General features: G+C 35.9%; 1 protein-coding gene across 3 annotated transcripts; it reads left to right on the top strand.

The window, feature by feature from the left end:
- Positions 1-208: 208 nt before the first annotated feature.
- LOC109105175 (G-protein coupled receptor family C group 5 member C-like) lies at positions 209-10,928 on the top strand. 3 transcript variants are annotated; one of them, XM_042735911.1, is made up of 7 exons: positions 209-325; positions 454-811; positions 3,924-4,972; positions 8,651-8,751; positions 8,959-9,081; positions 9,679-9,722; positions 10,331-10,928. In XM_042735911.1, the coding sequence occupies exons 3-6, from the start codon at positions 3,928-3,930 to the stop codon at positions 9,682-9,684; spliced, it is 1,275 nt and encodes a 424-aa protein (XP_042591845.1). In that variant the 5' UTR covers positions 209-325; positions 454-811; positions 3,924-3,927; the 3' UTR covers positions 9,685-9,722; positions 10,331-10,928. The 3 variants fall into 3 exon arrangements, with proteins under 3 accessions (XP_042591845.1, XP_018974072.2, XP_042591846.1); XM_019118527.2 differs by lacking the exon at positions 9,679-9,722; XM_042735912.1 differs by lacking the exons at positions 8,959-9,081; positions 9,679-9,722.
- The last annotated feature ends 741 nt before the right edge of the window (positions 10,929-11,669 follow it).

Here is an 11,669-nt window from a genome sequence, read left to right as displayed (position 1 = left end):
TTTGAACCTGTTACATTTCTGCGAGAAACGAGGAACGTAGGTAACATAAATATCGATTTGTAATATCAGTTTAGGTTTGTTACATTACAGTGACAAACAAGTAATGTGTTTTGATCATAACAAGAGTTTGGGCATATTTTAAATGGGCGACGTATAAGCAAGGGAAGATTCACTGTGTGTCTTCGTTTTGCCTCGATTCTTTTTAAAGTTCAGGTTGGCTTTTCAGACCCAGAAGTAAGCACAGAAACAGAAACAAAGCCGGCTTTAGCTGTGTAGGTTTGTGCTGGGCAAAGCCACTGAGGCCTCAAATTACCAGAGTACTAAAGTTTAGTGATGGCTCTTTTAATGTGCTGTGTGGATAGACAGATGAAGCGGAAGCTTACAAAATACTTTATATCCACCATAAATAGCTCACTATTAGGTGCCCCTATGATACCTTTTTTTCCTTCTCAGTTTGTTTTTTCCAGGTAGTGAATGCAGGCGCGCTCCCGTGAATGACAGCGAGAGAGGGGCGTGCAAGCTCGTGTGCGCGCGCGCGTGAGCGAGAGAGGGAAACTGAGAGTTTGAGTCACATCACTGGCTCTATCAAAACTCGCCAAGTGTTTGCCCTCGACTATCATTGAAGCTTTTTGAAGGTTTGTTTGCCTGGAATACAAAGGGAACATTGTTTATTTAATTTTTTTCTTCTCCAGGGTTTAATACCTCACCTCAGCTCTCTCTGGCACATTTTTGCGTCGCGATGTCTTATTTATTTTCCTGCACTTGCTGAGTGACAGAGAAGCGACACAGTATCTACGTCTGACTGCAAAAGGTGAGTTTGTTTTGTTAGTTTCTTGTGCATCTCCGTGATTTCGTAAACAGATTTGCTTTTTTACAATATGTTTGTGGATTGCACTTTATTTTATTGTGGCTTATTGATATTAATTTCATGTGCTTTGGGTTTTAATCCGTTTTATGGAATCACGAGAGCACTGATCTGGTTTGTTTATAAATGTGTTGGTGAAAATAGCACGATTATTTAGACGCCACTCAGTTTACTATCATGTTTTGTTTTGGGGGTTGTTGCAAATGCCTTACTGCGGTTTTATTAATACTTTTAGGGATATTAATCAAATTCATCTTCAGCTGTCAAACCGTAAAGCCGTTATATTTAAGCAATGAAGAGAATCTTTGTTCACCTGCTCAGGTGAGACGCCCAGTCTGTGCTGCGATCTGATTGGTGCGTTGTAACGGACTGAATGATGTGATTGGCTCAAACGGCTGTATGTCACTGTGAGCTTGTTAAATAACATGGATAAAATACTGAAAGGAACCAAATATGTATTTAAACCTTGCTAAAAATGTTTCATGATATTACTAAAAATGTCATATTTAATCACTACATTTTATATGTGTGGTAGCACTATATATTTGGGTGGATGTGTGTGTTCAGTATTCTAATAGACTGTATGTTAAAGCTATTTATTTATTTATCTATCATTTAAATCTACTTACTACCTTTTATCGGGGTAAAATAAACAATGCAAAGAACAACAAAGAATACAAACTAAACACAAGAGTATACATTGTAAAGACCTACAAGGAGTACATACTCTTTACGAAACTCTTTCCATGTGAGAAAACCACACAAGCCATTTGACTTAAAAGGCTTGGAAATGAAGAGCTTTCCCCTTATTTTATTTTTGCACTTGAAATAATACAATGCTTGTTGATTGTCTTATAAATTGACATATTGTTAACATTATTTTTAACATGGTCAAATGTAAGAAACGTAACACTCAAAAACTGTAATCCTCTGCTGGAGCTTGGCTAAAACCAGAAGATTAGAAAGCTAGAGAGAGTTTTAAACATCCAGCAGGTGAACAGCTCACAGACCTTGAGTGCATGTTATGTTTATTTTAAGGCCCTGCATGGTGTTCGTCAATTCAGCCACCTTTTACGTTGTATGCCTGTGTTAAAGTTGTGATTTTCAAAGAGAGTTCTTTCTGTGCAAGAGTTGAACAAATAAAAGTTTGTTCTAATATAAGTAGTCTTTATCCATCGGATATGAAAGCAATTGGCTTCAGTAAAGCACAAACTGTACTGTAGCAGTTCCTGAAAGAGTACTCTTGATTCCTGAGGGAAAGTATCGATTATGTAATGAAATGAGTATAATGTGATCAAACAGACACAACCTGTTAACAATGAATGGTCTTATCATTTGGTAACAATCTCACTTCTTGGTTGTAATGAGATTGTGTTTACAATTAATTGGAATTCAATTCATTGTGGTTAATCTTCACACAACACAATAGAAAATGTAAACAGTGTTTTTAATATACTTTTCTTACTAAGTAGTGAATTAAACCTCAAGGTTTTGAAGAGCTCTGTATGGTCCATTTGTCATTTGTATATTTTTCACTGAATTACTCTCTTCAAAGTTTTGAAAGTGGAACTAAGAAAACCAATATTCTTGAAAAATGTCCAATTAATGATTAACAGACAAATCTGGATAAGCTCCAAGTGTAGAAATTTCTCCAAATTGCTCATATGATGCAATTTCAAGTTTGCCTTTCTCTTTGGAGTGTTACAAGCTGTTCGTGAATAGATGAGATCCCTAAAGCTGCAAAGACTACAGTCTCAAACCCAAAGAGATATTCTTTATAAAAGTTAAGACTTATGCCCTCCTAAAACGGCTCGTTCAGACATGCCCCCACATGTCTTCGTCACGATGTGGCAAGATTTGCTTAACGCCACCCAAATGTTCACGCAAAGAAAGAAGGCATAACTTTGATTCTCGCTAGCTATCTTCAGAATGCACTGGATAGCTGGCCAATCAGAGCACACCTCACTTTTCAGAACGATGAGCTTTGTAAAAATCTATGCATTTCAGAAGGCGGGGCATAGAGGAGAAACAATAATGTACAGTATGTGGAAAATAATGTTTTGTTTTTTTTTTACCTTAAACTGCATAAACACATTTCATTACACCAAATACACAAAATAATGTTCTTTTTACACCATCATATGACCCCTTTAATGATTAATGTCTGCTCTTAAGGTGCGGTCACACTAGATGAATAAGACCCATTCAGGTAGTGAATCATAACTAAATTCCTCTTTAAACGATTCATTCTTTTGGAAAATGTCTGATTCAGAATGAACCAGGAACCTGTAGAATGATATTTACAATAATTTATAACAATTAAAGAAAACATTAAGATATTTTACAAAAAAATTAAGCGTATTAAAGTTCAACTGTAAGGTTGATCCTACTGTAAGGTGAACCCAATTTTTTTTTGTCCCATATAGGCAGAAATATTCTTAAAAAGCAGTGAGAGCATGAATTTGGAACAAATCTATATTAAATGCAACAGTAAAATACCATAGGTTACATACACCATTTAATATACCATTTAAGTATAAAGTGTGTAAGATGTATTTGATCAAATACAGTAAAACCACTAATATTGTCAAATACTATTATAATTTTTAAGCTTTTTTCTGTTTTAATACATTTTAAAATATAATTTATTTCTGTGATTTCAAAGCTGAATTGTGCTGAAGTGTCACATGATCCTTCAGAAATCATTGTACTATGCTAATTTGGTGCTCAAGAGACATTTCTTACTGACTTTGAATGGTTGTGTAACTTAAATCTTGATTGAATGTAATCCTGTTGCCCATAATCATCGCAATGTCCGAAATAATTTTGCATGCTCAAAGTCTAGAGAGTCCACACCTTTAGAGAGCCAGCCTAATGGCCAGGGTGGGCCACCCTTGTGAAGCATGAACCTGTGAATGGCATTTTAATGGCTTTAATATTGATAAGATCTTGACGTTTTCACTCCCTCACTGGGTGTGTAAGGGGAGGATTTTTAGCTAATATCTCTCAGTATCTTGTAACGCTTAATTGCATGCTCATTCTTACTTTTCTCTCTTAGAAACATGGCTCACCTCACCTCCAAATCCCAATGTTTTCATCTTCTGCTCTTCATCGCTCTATGCGTCTTTCCTGGATCACTGGCCCAGACTTCGATCCCCAGGGGCTGTGGAGATAATGTGGACTCCTTGTATTTCAACCTCTGTGACCTGACAGCAGTCTGGGGTGTTGTAGTTGAGGCATTTGCAGCTGCTGGTTTGGTGGCAACCCTGATTCTTCTGATCGTGCTGCTAGCCAGCCTTCCCTTCGTCACTGACAGGAAGTGGCGCAGTTCGTTGGGGCTTCATGCAGTCTTCCTCATCTTCACATTTGGACTGTTCGCCCTCACATTCGCCTTCATCGTTGGAAGAAACTTCGCTACCTGCACATCACGTCGCTTTCTTTTCGGTGTGCTGTTCGCCGGCTGCTTCTCTTGCCTTCTCATGCAAGCCATCAGGTTGAACATACTGGCCAGGAGAAACTCGGCGCCCAGAGGATGGGTTTGGTGCTTGGGGGCTCTGGGACTCTGGCTGGTAGAAGTTGTCATCAACACTGAATGGCTAATCATTACTATTGTACGATACCCAACTAACATCACTGGAATTCTGGCATCTGCTTATCCTTTTCCCTGTAATATCGAAAACCAGGATTTTGTCATGGCACTCATTTATGTTCTAAATCTACTATTGACAGTCGTGGTGGCATCCGTACCCATATTGGCAGGTAAACACAAGCGTTGGCGCAAAGATGGAGCCTTCATCCTGGTCACAGGACTGATTTCGGTGGGCATCTGGGTGGCGTGGATTGTCATGTATGTGTACGGGAACACAAAGCACGGTGGGCCGACATGGGACGATCCCACATTGGCTATAGTATTGGTGTCAAACGCTTGGGTATTTCTGCTGCTCCACACGGTGCCGGCGGTGTGTAGCCTGAGTGAGGAAGATGAAGATGAAGCTGTTGAGGAAAATCTGTACCCCAGCAGAGGTTACGAGAACATTCTGAAGGAGCAAAGTGCACAGAGCATATATGTGGAGAATAAAGCCTTCTCTATGGACGAGCCCAATGCAGGTAAATGCAAGCTTTTGAGTTTTTACTTTGTGTTCTTCTTAACCTTAACATCTTTGCTTTGAAGTTATCTTACTTTACAAGCTAGTTTTTCTTGGGTATCCATAATATTTTTGTGTCCATATTGTTATCAGGAAATGTAAGTCTGTTTTTATGAGCATCAGTTTGATTGGAACCAGATAATATAATTTTTTTTTTTTTTTTTTTTTTTTAGTTTTTTTTAATCTATTTAGGGTTTTTTTAGCAGGTAAAACTTTATATTTTTGTCCAGTTTTTAACAATGTTATCGGCATTGAATATGCTAAAATGTGTACACTACCGTTCAAAAGCCATTTTTTTTATGTTTTTAAAACCTTATCTTGTGCTAACCAATACTGCTTTATTTTATTAAAAATACAGTAAAATAGCAATATATTATTAAAAAGTAAAATAACTGTTTTGTATTTTAAAATATTTTAAAATATACATTTTCCTTTGGTGGCAAATCTGAATCTTCAGCAGCCATTACTCCAGTCTTCAGTGTCACATGATCCTTTATAAAGCATTCTATAATATGCTAACATCCTATTATTATTATTATGTTCGAAACATTTGTGTTGCTTTATATTTTTGTGGAAACGTATATTTGTGGATTTTTTTAACAATGTAAAATCTTTATTGTCACTTTTGATTATTTAAAGGGATAGTTGAAAATTGTCACCCCATTGTAGTTCCAAACCTGTAAGACCTTTGTTTACCTTCGAAGCACAAATTAAGATATTTTGATGAAATCCGAGAGCTTTCTGACCCTCCATAGACAGCAATGTAACTTCCAAATGCAAGACCCAGAAAGGTAGTAAGGACATTGTTAAAATAGTCCATGTGACATCAGTGGTTCAACTTTAGTTAAGCTACGAGAATACATTTTTGTGTGTAAAAAAACAATATTAATGACTTTTTTCAATTTCTTCTCTTCCGTGTCAGTTTTCAATGTGCGTTCATGCGAGGACAGCGACATCTGGTCACTGTCTAAGTTGTCATACCTTTCTGGGCCTTAAATGTGTCAGTTGTGTTGCTGTCTATGCAGGGTCAGAAAGATCTCAGATTTCATCAAAAAAAAACTTAATTTGTGTTCTGAAGATGAATGAAGGTCTTAGGGGTTTTGAACAACATGAGGGTGAGTAATTAATGACATTTTTGGGTGAACTATTCCTTTAATGCTTACTTTCTGAATAAAAGTATAAATTATTTCCTTAAAAAAAATCATACTGACCCCAAACCTTTTAAGCAGTAGTGAATCTGTGATCATTCTTTACACAATGATTCTTGTTCCTACTAATCGCTATTTGCATTTCACAGATGCAGTCCTGAAGTTACCTCTATATATCTGTGCAGTTTTTCATGTTCAGCATAAATATTCAGATAGCTAGTTATAAAGAAGTATTTTTTTGTTCACTGTGGAAGTACTGTAGTTGACCTGTAAGAGAAAACTGGCTGAAGCCAACAGTTTATGCTGACAGCCACTACAGCACCACTTGTGGATATGCTGAGAAGGATATGTTTCATTTGGATCCGTTATGAAATATTTCGTCATAAATCAATATCTGAAATCAGGATTTTATAGGTAGAAGTTAACATTTCATGTAAATATTGTAGGCTCTATTGCTGGTTGCAAATGTTCCTGAACTGTAAATGAACCCAAACATCATGAAAATCATTCCATTCTAAAGAATGAATTCTGAATTCCTAACTCTAATTACTATTTTGGATCTAAAACGTCTTAGATGTTGTATACAGCAATGTAACTTGTGCTCCATGCAGTGATTCTGAATTAAACTAAACGTGCAATTATATACTCCAGAAACCCAATATGTCTGGATGTGTTAACATGCACTGAGAGGACAGGGAGCGTGTGACTTTGAGAGAGGACAAAGCTGCAGAACATGCTGGAAACAGGGCTGAATTTAACCAATAACTTCTGCTTACACACCTGAATTTGATATGCTGATGTTTGAATCCCCTCAGTCTAATAACTGATCGTACCGCACTAAACACGCTGTTCATTCATCCTCTCTTCCTCTCTCTCCCTGTCTTCTCACTGTCTGTCTGTCCCTGTCGGTGTCTCTTTCTCTCTTTGTCTTTGCACCTGCTTGTTTCCTCCAGCCAAACATGCAAATGTCTTTTGCCTTTTGATGTCCATGAACTTGCACCCAGAGTTTCCATGCATTTGCGCATTCAGAGCTATGGGTCAAACCTTTCTATTGTAGATCAACAATATCCAACTCTGTTTGCTCAACCAATAACTTACAGTACAGTCACCTTTATTCAATCATCTATCAATAGCGTGCCGTACATATAACATTTCCTCATCTTCTTCAATATTTGCATAGCAGCTGTGGTTTTGTGATGTAAAAGGAATGCTTCTATTCGTATTGAACAGGGAGTGCTGGAAAGTTCAGGAATCGTATCTCACTAGTAAATGAACACCCGGGGCAAACTGAAGGACCTTTCCCACCCTGACATGAGTCAATAGGAGCACACGCTACTCCTATCTGACTCTCTGTAGAGACCCTGAAGCGTGTGTTTACATTAGCATGTCTCCAAGGAGACTGAGGTGTGGCAACAGTATCATCAGTGTTAGGTATTTCACAGAGCGAGAGGACATTTCTGCCCCACTGCATCATTTCAGTCTTATCAAACCACACTGTGTCATATGCCATCAAAACGCACGTAATACCATGGCTAAGATAACTTGAGATATTTGCTAAGTGATAGTGATAAAAGAAAGGCATATATCTAGTTTCTTGGAAACATAACATTGTTTTATTGTTGCTGTTGTCCTCCTGAATAAATATGAGATTTTCTATAGCAAATATATGTATTAAAAAAAAAAATTATATATATATAGCACATAATACCGATCAAAGTTTTGGGGTCAGTATGTTTTTGTTTTCATTTATTTGATCAAAAATCCACTAAAAAAAACATTAATGTTGTGAAATATTAGTAAAATGAAAAATACATGTTCAGCAGCCATTCCTTCAGTCTTCAGTCTTTTAATATGCTGAACTGGTTCCCAAGAAATTTTTTTTATAATAATTGTCAGAAAACAGTTGTGCTACTTAATATTTTTAGTGGAAACCACATACATTTTTACATATACTTTACATTTTACATTTTTAAAATGCATATATTCTCACAAAACAGGATTATTTGATGAGCAGAAACAACAATGGCATTTATGACCCCAGACTATTATATAATCACTATTATTACATGTGAATATTTGCAATTAGTATGATTTAATCTTCGCTTTTCAAGTAATATTTCCAAGGAATGTAATTTTATTTAATTATATTTGTATTGTATTTTTTCTTACATTTATATTTATTTCTATATATTTTAGTAATTTTGTTGTTTTATTTTTATTTCAAGTAATATATACCTTTAGTTAACTGTATTTATTTAAATATCTAAGTTTGATTTCAACATAAGAGTCATAACAAATCTGAAATACATTTTTTAATTCTTGTTTAATTTTCTAATTCTGGGGGAAATAGGTTATTTATTCACATTTATCGCATGTAGCAGCTTTATCATTTTTATTGTCTCATGTGTCTATATGGATGTCATGTTTGTCACACACAAAGGTGTTCTCAAGTCCAAACAGCTAACCTTTTTGTTTAAACATTGTTTTCTCAGGTAATAAGCCTGTGTCCCCATACAGCGGCTATAACGGCCAACACCGAAGTTGTGTTTACCAACCGACAGAACTAGCCATCATCACCAAAGGAGTGGTCAATGTGAGTGCACATATTTTACTACTGATTTGAATATGCATACAACCACCAAGTCTTGTGGGCACTGTTAACAATCAAAAAAACACAAGAAAAAAATAGGACAAATTTTCCTTAAAAGAGCCTTATGTACATATCTGTGTTGTAGACCCAGTGTTTTTGTGCATTTGTGTGTTCACCTGCCATGTCTATTTGGACTGTTTTCGGCTATAGCAACAGATGGAATCGTATGACAATATAATTCCACGAGCATCCACAGGCACTCCTCCCAGAGCCCAGAGCGGCCACACCAGCCCCTCCGCACAGCTTGATGATATGAGACAAATATATACAAATGTATGTGGAGAGCATTATTGATGCTTTGGGTCTCTCCAGACTATCGCCCTTTCACTTTTAGCTTGCTTCCTTCCTTCCTTTTCAACATGCATGCATACTGACCTACTTTCTAATGATCTTATTAAATGGAAAGTTTTCTTCAGTTTTGTAAGGGTGCTTTATGAATACGATTTATTTTTTTTAATTTGTTCATTGTGTTTATCATTAATTTGGTGTATTTGATGTATAAAGGGATGTTTTTGTTGACTGTAAATGCCATTAGTTTAATCGACAGACTGTAAATGTGCATATTACTGATTGTTGAAATGAAAAAGTGAAAATTAAGCCCATAATCACCCACACAAAACATCATCATCTTTCCTTTTGGTGAAGAGAACAGAATCTGTCCTTAAACTTTTCTTCTTGAATTTCTTCTGGTGCCTCTCTCTCTCTCTCAATTACACACGTCCGTGGGGAATTCTTTCTTTCGAGATCTGCTTTCATTCCTAAAATACACTTGATGATACTTTAACCTTCTGTCTGGAATGGTGGAATTTAAAGGCCATTTTTGTCTGTGTTTGTGTGTTAATTTTTATTTATTTATTTTGTTTTTGGAAGGTGTGAGAGGGTGGAAGAAGGATTCAGATCTAATAAACTAAACTGTATGTCTTCTGGCTTTTCATTTCAAAAATCATTCAATTTCAGTTTTTTTACTCACTTCTGTGACAGAAGGCATCTGTTTGTATTCTTATTGCTACTTATTTCCTCTTTCTGTCAGAGTCACTGCTACAAAATCACATTTACATTAATACATGTATTACATGTATTAATTATTTATTTGTTATATTTTATAGCAAAATATATGCTCGATATTGTTTGTGATTATTATATTATAATGTGATTATTTGTAATTAGTTTAAATTAATCTACACATTTTAAGTAATGTTTTCAAGGTATTTACATCTTCAATGATATTTATATTTATTTGTATTTTTTCTTAAATTCATTTTAAACATATATAAACATAATTACATTAAAATCATTTAAATTATTTTATATATTCTATTTTTTTACAATTTTAAAGTTTAAGCAATTTTGCTGTTTTAGTTTTAAATACATCAAGTTCAGCCAAAAAATTAGAATAGCTAAAATAAACTGTTTTAAGTTTCATAAGTTTTTGTCTGTTGCTGTATTTTTATTTTTTTATTATTTTATTGTTGCATTTTATTTTACAGAAGTAATTTAATATTTCCTCTGTTTCTCACTGTAGGGACATTTCAACAGAAGACCCCAGTGATCAGCTCACACCAACTTGTTTTTTTCTGGTGTTTCTAAATTAAGATTTGCGATTTTTGTTTTTCTTTCCATCGCTTTGGTCTACTGCATAGACCAACTTCTGTGAACTCAGACTAACTGAGCAACAGTTAGTTGGTTTGCTCCACTAAAAGCCAATGTGTGGGGTTATCTCAACTGCTGAAGACATTGAGACATTGTACAGTATGGCTTGGTTGTGCATGGGACACATTAAAAAGATTAGTTGTACCATTGACTGTATAGACTACTGCAATGCTACCAGCTGTGTTTACTAAGAAACACAGACCAGCAAAGGACTGTAAAATAAACATGTGCTTGTTTTCTGTCACTCTGTATAAGGAGTTCTGAAATGCTGCTTCTACCACTTTAAACGTAGGTGTAGCGACACCATACATATGCCTAAGCTTCAAATTACATATATAAAATGTGCAATCACAAATGTTTTGGTGCAGCAAAACAAGACTGGTTATTTCGTCATTTTCCCAACTTTGCATTTATTGTACGTGTAAAGTAGAATTAAACTCAATCTGAACAGAAAACCTTTTCAAACCAGATGCAAATGTTGTGTTTGTTGATGTAGATATTCAAATTTGACAGAATGGGAAATTCAAGGATATTTATTAACTCATCGTGGTCTAGTTACAAATGGCTTTCCATGTGAAAAATACTATTTTTGAATTCCGTAATGTGAGACTGTTTGTGAGTGTGACCTGGTCACAGGGACCTCATCAGGATAACTTCCGAAAGGGAAGTTAGTCGAATGGAAAATTTCTTTTACAGTAACTAGTGATGACATTTACATAGGCACTGCTGATAAGTGTCTCAGGATGTCAGCATGAGCTACAAGGTTCTGGATGGATGGCTGTTAAAGGTAGCCATTGCGTCAACACATGACCAAAACACAGATTATTGTATTTTGCATTATTGTTCCTGTATTAGCAATATAATGGTGCCTTTCCACTGCATGGTACGACTCAGTATGGTTCACTTTTCCACTGGGTAAAGTACCTGGTACCTGGTACTTTTTTTTAGTATCACCTCGGTTGAGGTTGAAGTGAACCATACCGTTACCAAAACATGAGGTGTAAACTCTGCTGATCACAGATTGGCTTGGAGAGAATTGTACCCGCGTCACTGAACTTGCGACACAAACACAACAGAACTGCCAGATTTAAATCAGCACAGCCAGCGAAGGATTGAACGCAACTGTTTTGAAGCACCTTTTTTTAACAACCAAAGGTGGAACTACAGACATTCCTCTCATTGATAGCAGAGGAGTGGATCCAGCGAGAGCT

Source organism: Cyprinus carpio, chromosome B12, assembly GCF_018340385.1.
Source record: "Cyprinus carpio isolate SPL01 chromosome B12, ASM1834038v1, whole genome shotgun sequence".
Lineage (NCBI taxonomy): Eukaryota > Metazoa > Chordata > Actinopteri > Cypriniformes > Cyprinidae > Cyprinus > Cyprinus carpio.
Note: the sequence above shows the minus strand (reverse complement) of the source record. Positions and strands in the feature narration are given on the sequence as shown.